This window comes from Cnephaeus nilssonii (assembly GCF_951640355.1).
Source record: "Cnephaeus nilssonii genome assembly, chromosome: 1".
NCBI lineage: Eukaryota > Metazoa > Chordata > Mammalia > Chiroptera > Vespertilionidae > Cnephaeus > Cnephaeus nilssonii.
Window position 1 is genome coordinate 92,234,863 of NC_137072.1, and position 19,673 is coordinate 92,254,535.

Consider the following 19,673-nt stretch of genomic DNA (forward strand, 5'->3'; position numbering starts at 1 on the left):
TCAATTTCTCAGTTTTAATTTATGATTTGGTAAATATCAACAACTATAAACAAACAAAAGCTCTTTGGGTCCTCAATAATTTTTAAGAATATAAAATATGTGAGAATTGCTCATGTACAAACTTCAAAAATATTGCCTGACAAAGTCTGTGAACTATAATATTAACATTAATAAAATAATCTTAATTGAAGTACTTCTATTAATATGATCAGATCTAGATTATAAAAGAAAAGAGAGTAAGTAGTGATACGTTTCCCCTCAATTTTTGCTTTTGTTTCCCTTCAATTTTTAACAAAACTAAAGAATGGTCGCCCTAGCCAGTTTGGCTCAATGGATAGAGCGTTGGCCTGCGGAATGGGGGGTCCTGGTTCGATTCCGGTCAGGGGCACATGCCTGGGTTGCGGGCTCGATCCCCAGTAGGGGGCGTGCAGGAAGCAGCCGATAAATGATTCTCCCTCATCATTGATGTTTCTTATCTCTCCCTCTCCTTTCCTCTCTGAAATCAATAAAAATATATTTAAAAAAAGAAAAAAAAGAATGGTCACCATTAACTGAAAAAAAAAATGCATGGCCTTCAAAAAGCTATGTTAAAGATCATTTACAAGTTTTATTTACTGCAAACAAATCTCAAATGTCAATAAATGACAATCTGAGAACACTGAGAGTTTTTAAAATTTTTCAGTAAAATAACCAATAGGTTGTTATGATCTCCAACTGAACAAAACAAACAGGAAATATAACGTCAGATGGACTAAAAAAGCAAGATGCATGTGTATGTTTAAGGTCACACACCATTTTTTCCCTAACTTAACAAACAAAAACATTTGACTATTTTAAATACTAAGCAAGCAGTATAGAATAGTGATAGACGTAAAGAAGTTAGAGTTGAGCTACATAGGTTCAAATCCCAATTACCCTACTTTCTTGAACAAATTATCTAATTTTTCCAACCCAATCATTTCTCACCCAAGGCAACCAATACATCATGGGTTATTGAGAGAATATACATAAGATGCAATTAGCATAGTGTATGACATACAGTAAGTACTCAAAAAATAAATTATTATATTATGTTATATTTTATTACATTATTATATTATATTATATTATAATGAATATATCTTACTTTTAGTTCCTTCTCAAGTCTATCTACTTCAGCTCCTAAAGTATCAATAATATTTTCTCCATGTTTAAGCATAAATGTCTCTAGTTCTTCAGGAGTTTTTACTTCTTGAATTTCCTATAAAGAAAATGATAGCAGAAAAACAAAATAAAAATTTTATAAAATCATAGTAATATGTTGATGATTTCTTTAAAAAAGTTGTAACACCATTAAGTTTAATGAAAAATGAAAAACTTTTTCAAGCCAGCCCTGCTCAGTTGGTTGGAGTGACGTCACATATACCAAAAGGTTGTGGTTTTGATTCCCAGTCAGGGAGCTTACGAGAAGGCAACCATTGATGTTTCTCATATCGACATTTCTCTCTTGTATTAATCTCTCTCTCTCTCTCTCTCTCTCTCTGTCTGTCTTTCTCCCCTCTCCCCTCTCTCTCTTAAAATGAATAAGCATGTCCTCAGGTGAGGATTAAAAAAATAAAAAGATGCCCTAACCAGTTTGGCTCAGTAGACAGAGCGTCAGCCTGCGGACTGAAAGGTCCCAAGTTTGATTCTGGTCAAGGGCATGTACCTTGGTTGCGGGCACATCCCCAGTAGGGGGTGTGCAGGAGGCAGCTGATCGATGTTTCTCTCTCATCGATGTTTCTCACTCTCTATCCCTCTCCCTTCCTCTCTGTAAAAAAATCAATAAAATATATTTTTAAAAATAAATAAATAAAAAGACAACTTTCAAGCCACAGGCAATAAACAACCTATTTCCGAAAAACTTATATTCAAGAAAAATTGAGTAAAACGCCACATTAAGGTAGCATAGAAATTAGTGGTAAAAAAACAAAAACAAAAACACTATTCAATAAATAGTGCCAGGGCAATTATTTTTCTATAAAGAAAATATTAAACCTCTACCTCAGACCATTAAACAAAACAAAAACAATTCTAAGTAGATTAAAAACCCAAGAGTAAAAATCAAACCATAAAACTTTTAGAGAATAAAAGAAGTATGTTTATGATAATGGGATAAGGATTACTTGGGCAAGATTATAAAACACGCAGAGAAGAAGATTATAAGTTTGACATTGAAATTACAAACCACATTACCATTAAGTCTTCTGTACATTGAAGTGGTAAATCACAAACTAGAAAAAGATATTTGCATATACTCAACTGAGAATTAGAATCAAGCATGTTAAAAATAAAATGTTTACAAATCTGTCAGAATAAGAGAAATTAACTAAAAAAAAGAAACAAGCCCTAGCTGGTTTGGCTCAATGGATAGAGCGTCTGCCTGAGGACTAAAAGGTCCCAGGTTCGATTCTGGTCAAGGGCACAAACCTGGGTTGCAGGCTCGATCCCCAGTAGGGGGCATGCAGGAGGCAGCAGGTCAATGATTATCTCTCATCATTGATGTTTCTCTCTCTCTCTCTCTCTCTCTCTCCCTCACCCTTCCTCTCTGAAATCAATAAAAATATATTTTTTAAAAAAAGAAACAAGTAGAGGGAATCCCAATGGTCAATGAATTTCAATATTTATTAACCTCACAACGACCAGGGAAATATAAATTAAAACAAGATACCATTTCACACCTACCATATGACAAAAATTTCAAAACACTATCAATACAATCTAGGAAGAATGTGAAGCAACAAATTTGATAAACTAATCGTGGAAATTAAATTGACCAACTCTGGAGAAAAGTTTGCCAATATCTAGAGAAGTTGAAGATATGTTCACCCAAAGGCCCACCTATTTTAAATTTAGCTATATATTTCCCTAAAGAAATTCTTCATACATGTGAACAAGGAAACACGTATGAGAATATCACTGTAGCACTGTTTCTAATAGCTTAACATCAGAAACAATATAAATGTCCACTAACTAAAGACTGGGTAAATAAATTTCAGAGATTCATATAATGGAATATTATAGAGCAGGCCAATGCTCTATCCCCTAAGCCAGTGGTTTGCAAACTCATTAGTCAACAGAGCCAAATATCAACAGTACAACGATTGAAATTTCTTTTGAGAGCCAAATTTTTTAAACTTAAACTTCTTCTAACGCCACTTCTTCAAAATAGACTCGCCCAGGCCGTGGTATTTTGTGGAAGAGCCACACTCAAGGGGCCAAAGAGCTGCATGTGGCTTGCTAGCTGCAGTTTGCTGACCACAGCCCTAAGCCAAACCAGTTAGAGCATCTTTTAAACTATTCTTAATAAAAGAAACAATGGATTCTGGAGGCAACAGAGATATAAATTCCTGTGTGACTCCATATATGGCTCTCCAATTTTAGGCAAGTTACTTAATCTCTCTGTGTTTTTATTTGCCTATATATAAAAATGAAAATATTGTTTCTTTTTTTTAACTTTATTTATTTTTTGTTAATCCTCACCTCAGGATATTTTTTCTGTTAATTTTTAGAGAGAGTGGAAGAATGGGGGTGGGGGGTGGGAGAGAAACATCGATGTGAGAGAGACACTTAGATCGGTTGCCTCCTACACATACCTGACCACTGGGGCCAGGGGATAAAACCTGCAACCCAGGTATGTGCCCTTGATGGGATATCGAACCCGAGACCCTTTGGTGCATGGGCTGACACTGTAATCACTGAGCCATGTCAGCCAGGAAAAAATATTATTTCTTTACCTCACAAGGTTGTTAAAAGTACATTAGGTAATATATATAAAATGTCTGGCCAGCACTTTATACGTTTGCACTTCTCTCTCCTCTAGTCCACTCTACAGTAAATAAAAGGATCTCTGTCAAATTTTGGAACCCTAAGAAGTTGAAGGCTAAAGTGACTTTATGAGCTATAAAAAAAAAAGTTTTATTTTAGCCCTGGTCAGTGTGGCTCAGTTTCTTGGACGTCGTCCGTGCCCTGAAAGGCTGCTGGTTTGATTCCCGGTCAGGGCACATGCCCAGGCTGCAGGCTCAATCCCCATAGGAGGTGTGCAGGAGGCAGCCCATCAGTGTTTCGCTCTCACATCAATGTTTCTCTGTCTCTCCCTCCCTCTCTTTTTTTCTCTCTCAAAAAAATATTTTTTAAAAGATTTATTTCATTTACTTAAAAAGTAACTTTTTAAACCGCTGGTTTTATAAGAAAACAATAAATACATACACTTACCTGTAGCATTTGGTCAAAATCTTGTTTTTCCAAATATGATCTTGTAACAACTCGTCCATCAAAATCTACTTCTGCCTTAAATCTTACTTTACCTAGTCCCAAATCTGTGGCTTTAACATCATGAATTGCCCTGCAATCAATAACAATGGTTACAAATGGTTACATGTATATGTTTTAATGGCATAGTCTAGAATTATTTTTTCCACCAGTGATGAAAATGGACTAAAATGGCTTTCAGAGTGTTTACCATTAAGTGCCACCTATCATTTTCCAAACAAATGTCCATTTAGCTATTTTTACATAATGCCAAAGGTGTAAACTTAATAAACATTATTTTATGGTAATCTGTATATATACAAATTATAAAGTTGATAGACTTTTAATAATCAACTCTACTTTTCTATAATCTGGTCATTCTATCTCATAGTCCCTTTTTTCTTTTTTAAATATATTTTTAAAATATATTTTTATTTCCGAGACCAAGGGAGAGGGAGAGATAGAAACATCAATGATAAGAAAGAATCATTGGCTGGCTGCCTCCTGCATGGCCCCTACTGGGGATCGAGCCCGCAACCCAGGCACGTGCCCTTGACAGGATTCGAACCTGGGACCGTCAGTCCACAGGCGGAAGCTCTGAGCCAAACCAGCTAGGGCTAAATAGCTTCTTTAAAAGTTTTCAAACAACGCTCTAAAGTACTCTATTAGAATAGCTTAGTAATAACTACCTAATGAAACAAATGTAACAAATTGAGTCAACACATATATAAAATGCCTAAAGTTACCAATTCCATGGCAGACATTTACCAATCAGTATTGAATGGCTTTTACCAAGTAGGTACGATGATATCTTTACTTTATAGATGATAAAACAGCCCCACAGGGGTACTAGTGACATGTCCAAGGTAATTCAACTAGTCAAGAGCAGAGCCAGGACTCACCCAGATCTTCAGATAACCAAACCCAGGAGTCTTTCCATTATACCATTTTGCCTCCCAGAAAGGGAAGCTCAAGCATAACTGTGTTTCATCCTTTCTGCCCATACCCTCTGGAATCAATCTTCCCCAAAAAAACTATTGAGAAATTATTTTCCTTCTATGATAATCACTATAACATCTTTATAGGATATATAAGAGAATAAGAAAACACTGTGAATCCTAGGGACATAGAGAGCTATAGGGAAAACAAGTCTAAATGAGACTCCAAGTACTCTTAAAACATTTGACTCTAATTTCTGAGTGATCTTGAGCAAGTTACTAAATACTGAGTCTGAAAGTCTTATCTATATAAAGAAACATGTTTATTGACTATCTAGGGTAAAAATAAGGATAATTAATATTGCCCTGGCTGTTGTGGCTCAGTTTGTTGGGTGTCATCCCATGCATCGAAAGGTTGCCTGTTCAATTCCCGGTCAAGGGCATATGCCTGGGTTTCAGGCTCAATCCCTGGTAGGGGGTATGCAGGAGGCAGCCAATCGATATTTCACTCTCATATTGATATTTCTCTTTCCTGCTCCCTTCCTCTCTCTCTAAAAATCAGTAAATTATTCTTTTAAAAAAGGAATTAATATTGATAAAGTTATATGTGTTCAAGTTGAAATAAAACTTGTTCAGATTGTCAAGAGGTTATACAATTTATTCTTTTTTTAAAAAGCATATCTACCTCAGTCCTTACAAAATATTTAATAAATTTGACTATTTGGCTAATACATGAGTAGCAGGTAATGAAAATATTCTAAAGCACACTTTCTTTGTGTTCTTATATAAAACTAAGCTGTCATAGGTACTATCTGTCATGGTTCCATATGATCCCTGCTTCCTGTTTTTAAAGCCCTTGTACAAGTCTCTCTTCTTGAATGTGAGCTAGACCTGGTGACTTGCTCCTATCCAACAGAGCATGGCAAAGTGATGAGATGTCATTTCATCACTTTTTAAAAAAATATATTTTATTGATTTTTTACAGAAAGGAAGGGAGAGGGATAGAGAGTTAGAAACATCGATGAGAGAGAAACATCGATCAGCTGCCTCCTGCACACTCCCTACTGGGTATGTGCCCGCAACCAAGGTACATGCCCTTGACCAGAATCGAACCTGGGACCCTTGAATCCGCAGGCCGACGCTCTATCCACTGAGGGAGAGATAGAAACATCAATGATAAGAATGAATCATTTCATCACTTTTATCTTGTTTACCCTCAATCTCTATTGCCTTCTCAGCTTGCATACTTTGATTAAGCAAGCTGCCATGTTGGAGAAGACCACGTGGCAAAAACAATTAATCATATCAATAACTGAGTAACCTCAGCAGCAGATCCATTCCCAGAAGATGACTATCTTCCCAACTAACACCTTAATGACAGTCTGTGAGAAATCCTGAAGTAAAGGACCTAGATAAACCATGGCCAGATTCCTGACCCACAGAAACTGTGAGGTAATAAATGTTGTTTTAAGTCACTGAATTTTAGGGTATTTTGTGACATAGCAATAGATAACTAATACAGTATCTAAAAAGCTGTATAGACTTTCTGGATTACTAACATTTATTTTTTCCAACAATTTAATATACAGATCTTCACTCTTATAGAAAAGTTCAAATTTGACAGTCAGTCCTTCCACTTATAGCTCTTTTTTTACACTTTAATTATAAATATATGTGAAATTATAAACATATATGTAACTAACAAGGTACCAAAATACATAAAACAAAAACTGACAGAAATAAAAGGAGAAATAGGCAATTCAACAATAATAGCTGGAGACTTATAATATCCTACTTGCAGTAATGGAAAGAATAACAAGACAATAAGATTAACAGGAAAATAGAAGGCTTAAACACTATAAATGAATTAAATCTAACAGACATCTATACAACAGTATGCAAGATAGATCATATGCTAGGTCATAAAACAAACCAGTAAATTTAAAGAACATGTTCTCCGACCAAAATGGAATAAAGTAGGAAATCAATAACACAGAGACATTTGGGAAACTCACAAATACATGGAAATTAAGACACTTATAAATCACCAATGCTAAAGAAGAAATCAAAAGTGAGATTAGAAAATTATTTGAAATGAATGAAAATGAAGCCACAAAATACCAAAATTTATAGGATCCAGCAAAAGTAGAGCTTGGAAGGAAATTTATAACTGTAAAAGCTTGTATTAAGAAGAAAGATAGCAAATCAAAACTTAACCTACTATCTTAAGAGAAATTGGAAAAAGAGCAAACTAAACCTAAAGCAGAAAAAAGAAAATAATATAGATTAGAGCAAAAATTCATGAAATAGAAAATAGAAAAATAACAGAAAATGAATTCAACCAAAGATGGTTTTCTAAAAAGATCAACAAAATTGACAAACCTTTAGTTAGACCAACCAAGAAAAACAAGAGGAGACTCAAATTACTAGAATCAGCATTGAGAGAAGAAACATTACTACTAAACCTAAAGAAATAAAAAGAACTACAAAGAAATACCATGAACTGTTGTTAGATAACACAGAAGTAGTGGACAAATTCTTAGACACAAAGTACCGGAAATGACTCAAGAAGAAAAAGACAATCTGAACAGATGTATAACTAGTAGAGTTAGAATTAGTAATAAAAAAAAAAACTAGTCACACAGAAAAGCCCATGCCCAGATGGCATCACTGCTGAATTCTACCAAACATTTAAAGAAATACTACCAATTCTTCACAAACTCTCCCAAAGATTATAAGAAAAGGAAACATTCTCCAACTTATTCTATAAGGTATTACCTTGATACCAAAATCAAAGATATTACAAAGAAAAAGACATTAATATGGATTTTCTTACATTAAGTTACTAAGCCTAATACTTATTTTAAGAATGCTCAACTTCTTTTTTTTTAAATATATTTTTATTGATTTCAGAGAGGAAGGGAGAGGGAGAGAGATATTGAAACATCAATGATGAGATTTGACTTTGGGTGGTGGGCACATGGTCCTATATATAGATTTTGTAAATTAGTAATCCACACAGGTAACGTATATGTTCATGTAGACTAATGTCACCCCAATAAAATTTAAAATAATGAAAAAAAACATCAATGATGAGAGAGAATCATTGATTGCTGCCTCCTGCACGCCCCCTACTGCAGATCGAGCCTACAACCCAAGCATGTGCCCTTGACCAGAATCGAACCTGGGACCCTTCAGTCCGCAGAATGTTCAACTTCTGCTCTAGCTGGTTTGGCTCAGTGGATAGAGTGTCAGCACGAGGACTGAAGGGTCCCAGGTTCAATCCAGATCAAGGGCACGTACCTCAGTTCAGGCTTGATCCCCAGCCCTGGTCAGGGTGCATGCAGGAGGCAACCAATGGAGTGTGACTCACACATTGATGTTTCTTTCTCTCTCTTTCTCTCCCCCTCCCTTCCACTCTCTCTAAAAGTCAATAAAAAAAATAGTCTCAGGTGAGGATTAACAACAAAAAGAATGCTCAATTTCTAATCCTGATTCATCTAGGTAATTATTTTTCAAGATTAAACATACAGGGCTTAATCACTCATTTGTTTTACCAATTCAGACATATAGGCCATTCTTAAAAGATTTAACTCAAAGAGTTTAATTATAACCCAGAAGAAAAATACACTCTTATTTTAAAGTTTAAAATTGGGATTTTAAAGGATTGTTCCTTCCACTTCACTCTGAAACCACACTGCTGCTGAATTTCACTGAAAAATACTATTAGAACTCTTTATCTTGCCCTAGATAGTTTTGATCAGTGGATAGATTCCAGTCAAGGGCGTATGCCTGGGTTGTGGACTCGATCCCCAGTAGGGGGCATGCAGGAGGCAGCTGATCAATGATTCTCTCTCATCATTGATATTTCTCACTCTCTCTCCCTCTCTCTTCCTCTCTGAAATCAATAAAAATATATATTTTTTAAAAATAGGACTCTGTATCTGATTCTCTCCTAAGTCTTCTGTTCTTTATTCTTATACTAGAGGCCTGGTGTACAAAATTCGTGCACTGGGGGGAGGGGGTGTCCCTCAGCCCTGCCTGCACCCTCTCCAATCTGGGATCCCTCTGACAATCCAGAATTGCTGGCTCCCAACCGCTCACCTGCCTGCCTGCCTGATCACCCCCTAACCACTCCCCTGCTAGCCTGATCGACGCCTAACTACTCCCCTGCTGGCCCGATCGCCCCTACTGCCCTCCCCTGCCGGCCATCTTGTGGTGGCCATCTTTTGACCACATGGGGGTGGCCATCTTGTGAGAGGGTGTGATGGTCAATTTGCATATTACCTCTTTATTATATAAGACTAGAGGTCCTGTGCACGAATTCAGGCACAGGTGGGGTCTGGCCGGCCTGCCCCAGTCGGGGCCGATCGGGCCGGGCCAGCCAGGGGGATGGGCCGTGGGTGGTTGGCAGGCCCTGCCCCTTGGTCTAACTCCTGTTGAACTCTCGGTCCAGGGGGCAATTTGCATATTAGCATTTTATTATATAGGACAATTTGAAAGATAAAGATTATAAGGAAAAACTTAAAATAAGTTAAAACAATACATTTATTTTTGAAGGGAATATAAATTATATTAAATTTGGTAATCACTTCCCCATGATAAAAATCTTCTTAAATTTAGTATATTCAATTTATAATTGTAATACAAATATAAGGCAAATATAAATATGAAAGATCCACCCAAGTGGTTCCACATTAAGGAGGCAACTACTTTGCAAATTTCTGTTCCTCATTCTAAAAATTAAACATACACAAAATTTAAAAGGATACTTAAGGAGTTTCCTAAATGCTTTCACCTGCTAATTGTTGTAAGTTTGCAACTCTGAAAAGTAATAGATTAAAAAGTTCTGAAGTCTAGGAATCTAAAACCTCTTCTGGAAATATTTACAACCAAACATACCTATTTCTTAATGATTCTATAAACTTTAGCAGCAGCATAGGAATAAACTGACCTTACTGATGGGTCATTCTCCAGGAGTTCAGTAAGCCGCTGTACTTGTTCTGGCTGGATGGATCGCCCTAGCAGTGCTTCTGTGTTAGTGTAAATGAGGAATGCTGAGACAACACCTAATAAGGTGCCCACACCCAAAGAACCTAGGCTGTCATACAGTGGATTGCCTAAATAAAGCACATAAGAAGTCAGTAAATTAACATTTTCTATTATTTCAACGAGCTTTAGTGAGCAAAGAACATAATCAATGAATCAAGGGACTTCAAATTCATTCTGATTCCTTTCATGACTTTCTCCTAATAGATTGTTACCTTACTACAAAATGGGAATGATACAACTTGCTTCATATTACATGGGAGTATTATGGGGCTTAATTATTTAAGATCTGTTTTTTGCATCTGGCCATTATATGGGTGAAGCTTCAGAGCATTTACATACTAGAGGCCTGATCCACGAAATTCATGCAAGGGCCTTGGCCCCGGTCCCGGCCCCCTCCCGTCACCACTGCGGTCGGGGGCCTCTGCCACCTCTGCTGCAGCCCCCGCCTGCTGAGGCTTTGTCCAGAAGGAAGGACGTCAGGAAGGATGTCCGGTCTAATTAGCATATTACATTTTTATTATGATAGATTAATAACATAATAAAGAGTCCATTTCTGTTAGCAGTATCAGCACTTTTCCTATCCCAGGTTGACAAAATAATTATAAGATCAAAAACGGAAAGAAATAACAATTTTTGTGTCTTATTCCTACCAAAGTTCTATGAGAAAATGATAAAAGCCATATTAAAACGTGTATGGTTTACTCCTTTATCATTCAACCAAGGGTGATTACATAGCTAATACTATTCTGGATACTAAAAAGAAAGTTCATTCATTGCTGCTCTGGGTACCTTTGAGCAGTGGTTCTCAAAGTAATATTTTTGGTCCTTTGACCATCAGCATCAGCATCACTTGAGAACTTAGTAGAAATGCAAATTCTAAGGCCTTAACCTAGATCTTCCGAATCAAAAACTCTGGAGGTGGAGTCAGGATTCTGTGTCTTCCCAACCTCCAGGCAATTCTGATTCTAAAATTTGTCTTTGATTGTTAGGGCTTAATTCTCTTCCAAAACCAATGAGATGATTTATCATCTATAAATGTGTAGATTAATCTATATAGATAAAAGCCTAAGCAACTGTTACGACCGGTCGCTATTATGCACACTGACCACCTGAGGGAAGATGCTCAATGCAGGAGCTGCCCCCTGGTGCTCAGTGCACTCCCACAGCCAACCTCCCGCGGCTGGCCAATCTCCTGTGGTCCCTCCCCCGAGCCAGGTGGCCCCGATTGGGGCTGGACGAGACAGCGCCAATTGGCCCCAATCACTCACTGTTTGGGCCGAGGGACCCCACCCGTGCACAAATTCGTGCACCGGGTCTCTAGTATTTATATAACAGACATCAATTTAATATTACAACACATGGCTTTTATGATTAGAGAAATCTTTTTATTCTAAAGATAAAATGTCAATATTAAATTTGTCTTAATGCTTGATAAACCATATTTTACTAAAAAACTCAATTTACATACTAGTTTTACTAATATTTAGTCAAAAATATAACACTGAAAAGTAAACTGACTTATCTGTACTAAAGTCTTAAAAATGATCCACTTGTGAATACAGTATAATGTACTAGGAGGCATATAATTATAGAGTTTGAAATAAAATATATTGCTTTGCACTTTAGAAATCCAAATTTCATCATTTTTATTTAAAAATATATGTATATAAATAATCCTACAGAATTCACAGGAATATTAGCTAAAAATATATTTATTTATTGGCATGTTATTTAAATTTAATTTAAATGAATTAATTTAACTAAATAAAATTTAATTCATGTGAATACGCTTAAACAAAAATTTTATGTTTGACTAACATTATAATATAAAAGAAAGTAATCTATTAAAAGTTGACTTGTCAAGTCACACTTTTCTTAAGCCTGAAATTTTGCTAAGTAATGATTTATGTCTAAAATGATAAAGTTAGCCAGAAAAACAATAAAACATCAAAGAATGCTGGTTCAGACTTAAAATATATATTCAAAATGAGAAAGACCAGTTCATATTTTAGAGTATTTTTAAAAACACTGCAGAACTATGAGAGCTTATCACCTCCAATTATTTAAATATGCAAGAACAAATGGGTAAGAATGGAAGGAGTTCCATTCCAAGACTATTCCAACCTCAGAAATTTGAGTCTTTGCATACTAAATGACTCTGTTTTACATTCTGACTTCTGATTCATCTGTATTGTACTGGCCTTTAAAACACTTAACTAGCTACCAAAATGAGGGTGGAACCAACTTGAGAGTCAAGGAAATAGGAAAGCAATAGCACTTATTATTGGGACTAATAGTGCAAAAGACAAATTAACAAGAGCCACAATATGTATTTATTTAGTGCTTTAGAGTTTATTAAAGTTCTCTCTTGCATTTATCTTAATAAACTTGTGAGGTCACTAGAACAAATATCAATACTTCTACACAAAGAATAATTGTGTAACTTATGGTAAAGAATAATTGCGTAATTCATTAAGTCTCAATTAGAAAGGTTTAGAGTATTACAGAAATGCTCTATTAACAGCCTTCTTTATTTCTAAGAGAAATTCTTAACTCAGAGAAATTTTACTTTTACTGACCAAATGTTTTATACAAATAAGTTAATAAGTTAGGTTAGTATAAAATTAGCATCTAACAATCTATCGATTTAAAATTATTCAATGATGTAAAAGAAAATTTCCACATAGGATTATTTAAGTAGTACAAATAAATCACCTGTAATATGAGGAATATTTACCTGTTATAGAAGTGAGGCCCATACAAGTGGCTGCTATTGTCACTCCCAAGACTGCTGCAGTATCCTCCAGTAAAATAACATTTGTACTAGGATCACGACTTTCCATTACTTAATCATTGGGGAGAGATAAAAAAGAAACTTTCTGAAATCTTAACTTGATACTCTCAGATAACATTTTAATAAGTATCCATTTAAAATTAAGATATAAATGAAGATTAAAAATGTGTCATATCCTGATTTTAAAAACACTGCTCAGCGCAAACAATTTCTTGGCTTACATGTTCAAATGGCTTTTTAAGTTATATAAGCATATACATAAATACTGTAGTTTACTTAAGTTAAATGCAAATATAAAGTATTCATGTTCAAATCACATTACATTTCTCTTTTTAAATGAACTGATACAGGGGGGGGGGCAATGGGGCGATAAAGGACACATATGTAATACCTTAACAATAAAGAAAAAAATTAAATTAAAAAAAATGAACTGATACATATATAAGAGCCACACATAGGGAAGACACTGAGATATACTAGTATTTTGTACATATTTATAAGGAACAAAGCAATAGTACTAGGCAATTTTAAGCAAATAAAGGAGATAAAATAATAAACCTGGTTCCTAAAGCACATACCATACTTGTAAAATGACATTCCTTTGGCCGCAGCACTCCTACGAAGTTCATTTACAGCAACAAGAAGTGTTGCTGAAAGAAAAGCATTCATATCAGCAAGGAAGAAACGTCATGCCTCCAAACTTTAAAGATGGTATATCAAAAGATAAATAACTATGTATAACACTTTAATGCCGGTTGGAATTAAGGGAAAGTTTTGTATTAACTAGTCATTATCAAGGTCCCAATTAATCATCACAACATAATGAATCTCATATTTCAAAACCACAGTAATTTAAATATCATACAACAACAGCCTTAATTTATTGGACAGTTACTATTTGGCAGGCACCACACTAAGTAAGCATAGTCATTCTTGATCCTCCCAACCTTTTGAGGCAAGTAGCATTATCACCATTGTATAGACAAAGATGAACAAAATACTATGCATAGAAAGTGACAGTGTTTCAGAAGTAAACATACTATGAGTAAAGCAGTGAATTAGGCAGTTTCACATATGATAGTAGCACTTCTCTGTCATAATACTGCTATAGCTGAAACTTTCAGAAACTTTGACATACTTGTATTACAAAGACAGCCTTCTTTGATTAACATACTAAAACCTCATTTTTTTTAGAACTCCATATATAGTTATATTTTTATACTTCATTTCAAATGTTCTGAGTTTTATGATATAACTAGAGGCCCACTCCACTGATTCGTGCACTGATGAGGGCGTGGCCTGCAGGAATTGGCTGTCGGACATCCTTAGCACTGTCGCGGAGGTAGGAGAGGCTCCTGCCACCACCACTGTGCTTGCCAGCTGTGAGCCCAGCTTCTGGCTGAGCAGCACTCCCCATGTGGGAGCGCACTGATCACCAGGGGGCAGCTCCTGCATTGAGCATCTGTCCCCTGCTGGTCACTGTGCGTCATAGCCACCAATCGTTCCACCGTTAGGTCGATTTGCATAGCCTTTTATTATATAGGATACTCTAGAAGAAATAGCTTTCCCCTTGCCCCCACCCTTTACAGAAACAGCCACAGTACATCATATAGAGTTTACTCCTTAAAAGTAGACAAAGCTTAGATTCCTTTTCCCAGTTTTTTAAATTAACTACTAAATATATATTACTAAATTAAGAATAAAGAAATACTATGACAATACATACCTCCTTCAGATACCAATGATCCTGCTAAAATACAATATGCCTGAAAAATAAATATTAAGATAAAGCATAAATGAATATTTCACTAAAAATCACAATTGTTCATAAAGTTTGTAATATTTAAAACGGAAACATGAATTTGAATTCAAGCCAGATAAGGATCTTGACGGGATCCTTCAAACAAGGAAAATGAGATAGGTGGTATCTTCATATGAGAAAACAGATAAAAGTTTCAAATTGTTATGGTCACCTCATTTCATAATACCGTATTTTCTGGCGTATAAGACGACTGAGCATATAAGACTTTCCTGGGTTAAAAAGTCATCTTATACGCTGGAAAATATGGCATTTCCATCTTAGAGGTGAAGTGACTTGTGCTCAAAGCTGCATAGATATTTACCGTATTTTCTGGCGTATAGACGACTTTTTAACCCAGGAAAATCTTATACGCCCAGTCATCTTATACACTGGAAAATACGGTAATCAGAAGAGTAATACATATATATATATATATATATATATATATATATATATATATATATATATATATATTACTAGAAGTCTGATGCACAAAATTCATGCATGGGTAGGGTCCCTAGGCCTGGCCGGCAATCAGGGACAATCTGCGGGGCAACCGGCGGGGCAATTAGGGGACCCCCACTGGCACCCACCTTGGCCGCCCTGGCACTGCCTGCTTGCCGACTCCGCCCCCCCACCGCTGCCACCGGTCGCCTCCCTCTGCAGCGCCAGGTCACCTCCCTCTGCGGATCACCTCCCTCTGCGGGAGGCGACTGGTGGGGTGATCAGGGGGCAGCGCCGTCCCGCTTGCCGGCCCTCCCCCCGCTGCCGGTCGCCTCCCTCTGCAGGGCAACTGGTGGGATGATTGGGGGGGCCCCTGCTGGCACTCGCCTTGGCTGGTCTAGGGCCTGTGGGCTGGGGGTAGCTCCTGCATTGAGCATCTGCCCCCTGGTGGTCAGTGCACATCATAGCGACCAGTTGTTCCAACGGTCATTCCGCTGTTCGGCCAATTTGCATATTAGGTTTTTATTATATAGGACTAGAGGCCCAGTGCATGAATTCATGCACGGGTGGGATCCCTCGGCCTGGCCAGCGCTATCGGGGTGCTGGCTAGTTGGGGGAGGGACCCCAGGAAGTTGGCCGGCCAGTCCCCCAATCAGGGCCATCAGGGGGCTGGCCTGGCAAGGGGGTGGGGGGGGGGCAGGGGCTGCGGGAGGTTGGCCAGCCAGCTGGAGGAGGTGAGGGAAAGGGCTGCGGGATGTTGGCTGTGGGAGCGCACTGACCACCAGGGGGCAGCTCCTGTGTTGAGCGTCTGCTCCCTGGTGGTCAGTGCATGTCATAGCAACTGGTTGACCGTTCACTCTGGTCGTTTGGTCATAGCAGTCACTTAGGCTTTTATATATATAGAAATGTATACATGGGTGGGCAAAAGAAGTTTACATTTGTGAGTACACTAAACAGAGTTTATTTCTGTATTATTTATTAATTATTATATAATTTTCCATATATGCCCACCCCTATATATAATACAGTCCTAGGTTATAAGTACCCCACATTCCAAAATGAGGCACTATACTATTACAGAATGTATACCATGACCTAAGCTCAATTAATGATATAAAAGGTGAAAGTATTATTTAATTAGTATAAAATTTTTGAACTTCAAGATTAACACAAATTATTTGAAATCTGGGGTTGTGAATACCAGAGGCAATATGGTCCACTCCCATGCTCAAATAACGTATGGATTTGTTTGGATACCAAGTATAAAAAGAATCCTTTCTGAATTCTGATTCCAAAAGATAACTATAAATGTAATTGTTTTTTTGTTGTAACACTACTTTCCTTATAGTCCTAGGACATTCTTGGAATTAAATAAAGATCTCAGTAACTGTAATCCAAGGCATATAGAAAGAATTAAACTAGCAACACAAACTTTTAAAATTTTTACATGAAATTTAAATCAATCATCTATAGAATTTTTAACATTACTTTTTTGGACCCCTAAGCTTCTCTAAAATAGAGGTTGAAAATTTTGAACCCTGTCCAACACTTTCATAATCCTGTTAAGGCAGTGGTCGGCAAACTCATTAATCAACAGAGCCAAATATCAACAGTACAACGATTGAAATTTCTTTTGAGAGCCCAATTTTTTAAACTGAAACTTCTTCTAACGCCACTTCTTCAAAATAGACTCGCCTAGGCCGGGGTATTCTGTGGAAGAGCCACACTCAAAGGGCCAAAGAGCCGCATGTGACTCGCGAGTCGCAGTTTGCCGACCACGGTGTTAAGGAAACTGAGATTTCCAAAGGCTATGTGATTTGCTTGAGAACACAAAAATGATACCACAGTAAGAATTAGAACACACACACCAAAAAAAAAAAAAAAAAAAAAAAAAAAAGAATTAGAACACAGGCTTTTCCGTTTCAATACTAGGTTCTTTAAACTCAATCATGCTGCCAATCTGAAACACAGTAACTAAACTTCCTTATAATTGTTTTTAATCCTTCTATATCTTTCCAGAAAGCATTTAATAAAGGGAGATACCATATATACACCAAGATTCCAAAATAATACCTAATAAATATAAGCTGGTTTATGGTGTGCTGAATCTACTTTTTATAACAGTCATAGTCCTAACTAAAAGGAACCCCATTTAGTTACTAAAAGATAGAAGAACTTCTAGAAGCTTTAAAATTTATATACACAATTGAAAATTTAATTAATCAATCCCTAACTCCAGAGCGATTAACTTCTTTGCCTCTATAAAATAATATTGTACTAATTAAATGAATGCTAAGACAATAAGATAACTATAACATGGTCAAACCCCTGCAGAATGGAGGAAATACCATTTTAATTATCTGAAATGTATTATAGTAAGAAACTAATCAATAAGAACTATAGAAAAAGCCTAGTTTAATAGGCTTGTTATTATGTAGGTATATAGGTGTAACAAGGTATTAAAATGAGATGTACTCCAGTTGAGAACAAAATAGGTTACAAGCAACCTACATTCCAAAATGAGGCACTATACCATCTATTCAAGCCTTGCATAGGTGGCCCACGCCTGATTTTACAACTCCTAGCTCCAAACCCACTAGCCCGCATAAACACAACTGTGCTCATCAAGGGAGCTGCCAAGTAGGGTAATTTCCTTGAAGTGCCCGTGACAGAAGAAAACAAAACCCAAGAAACAGCTTTAAATCTCTACAAAGGAAACTGATGCAAAATGACATTGATGCCAAAACGTAGTACTTTCTTGTCCCCTATCCCTATTTTCAATGCTGCCAGAAGGCAACCTAGGGGTGGGAGAATACATACAGTGACTATGCTCCCCTCCTCCCTTTCCTCCAGTAAGGCTTACCAGGATGAGGGAAATGAGAAGCTTTAACTTTATAACAATTTCAACATATGACTATTACATGGGACTGGATATTTTAATCACTGATAGGCGATTGTTCTTGGGACTAAAAGTGAACAGAAGTCTTTCTTCTTATTTTTCAACAGAAACTAGAAAAATTAATGGGCTGCTCAATATTATAACTGTACCTATAGAGATGATCTTGTTCGACATCACTGAATCATGTATTTAGAAGTCATGCTCAACCATACTCTAAAAAATACAACTACAGATACATAACACTACATAACCCAGTCAAGAAGGTATGTTAGTCCTGTTCTTTAACATCAAGATCACAAAGGTATTCCACTAAAATTAAATACTATTTCATATAACTTCAAAACTGAGAGGGGGAAAATAATTACCCAGAGCAGGGATTCCATTGGTTGAGGATGAAGCAATCCCATAATTCCATGGTACCAAGATAATCCTGCACCCATCATGAAAATACCAACACCACTAATCAGTGAAGCAATATAGCGCATATTTGAAAATCCATACCTGGAAAAAAAATGGTAATATAGTTTACAAGAAATACAAATGGTTTCCTTTTAAAATATATGTTATAATGAAAATGAAAAACTTCTTACAATATTAAGGTGTTATGGTTTTATATTTAAGTAAAGTTTAAGTGCCAAACTCAAATCTAATCAGAAAATCAACATGTAAAGTGGACAAAACTTAAAATTTACATTAAAAAATACATAAATACAATGAATACAATTTAGTATAAGTATCTGCTAATTCCTTTTCCATATAGTCTGTTTTGATTTAGAATTTTACTATCATGTACCACAACAAATGCTGGTAAAGTTAATCTTTTTTAAAAATGCAATCAGATGTTTATGAGCAGGATAACATTTAAATTTCCTTGTAATGCAGCTTCTAATTGGATTATTTTTGTCTCTTTGTACAGCCAATGGATGATTTATATTACCCATATTTGGTGCTGAGAACTTGCTTCTGGTTCTACATAATTTAGCACAGAGTAACTGACTACTATTATTAGGACTAAGAGCTTCAGTTTTCTCAATGTTTCTAATGGCAAATTTTAAAATCCAAATTATTTTTTCAAGCATCTTTGGTCTTTATGTGCATTCTTTTGTATTTCTATATGTACCAATAAAATACTGAGCATTAAGTTAAAAAATATGATATACTATAAAAGGAAAATAATCACTCAATAATAAAAATTATTTCCTAGGAAATTTACTCCCAAACCCAAAACGCTATGGCACCCTTTCGGCAGATGAAAATTTAAACAAGAATTCTTACTAAAAAACGATTTTTGAATTCTTTTTGTAAGTGTATAATCTTGACATAGGGAATTCTTAGTTTATAGATGTGATAATGTTCTACAAGCTTGATTTAAAAAATTTACTTGCTTCTAAAAGTTTCCCCCACCAAAGTAATATTGGAGATAAATATAAGTTAAAGTAAATGAAGATCTAAATTAAATAGCATTACTTTCATTAT

General features: G+C 36.1%; 1 protein-coding gene across 1 annotated transcript in view; it reads right to left on the minus strand.

Annotated features, from left to right (window-relative positions):
* The window catches only part of SLC30A9 (solute carrier family 30 member 9), a 75,758-nt gene that overhangs the window by 15,992 nt on the left and 40,093 nt on the right, over positions 1 to 19,673 (minus strand). Inside the window, exons 11-17 of the mRNA XM_079777818.1 lie at positions 18,563 to 18,698; positions 14,780 to 14,819; positions 13,632 to 13,703; positions 12,997 to 13,104; positions 10,162 to 10,327; positions 4,234 to 4,363; positions 1,127 to 1,240 (exon numbers count right to left, since the gene is read on the minus strand). Of these exons, the coding sequence (XP_079633944.1) occupies positions 1,127 to 1,240; positions 4,234 to 4,363; positions 10,162 to 10,327; positions 12,997 to 13,104; positions 13,632 to 13,703; positions 14,780 to 14,819; positions 18,563 to 18,698 (766 nt within the window). The remainder of the gene's footprint in view (positions 1 to 1,126; positions 1,241 to 4,233; positions 4,364 to 10,161; positions 10,328 to 12,996; positions 13,105 to 13,631; positions 13,704 to 14,779; positions 14,820 to 18,562; positions 18,699 to 19,673) is intronic.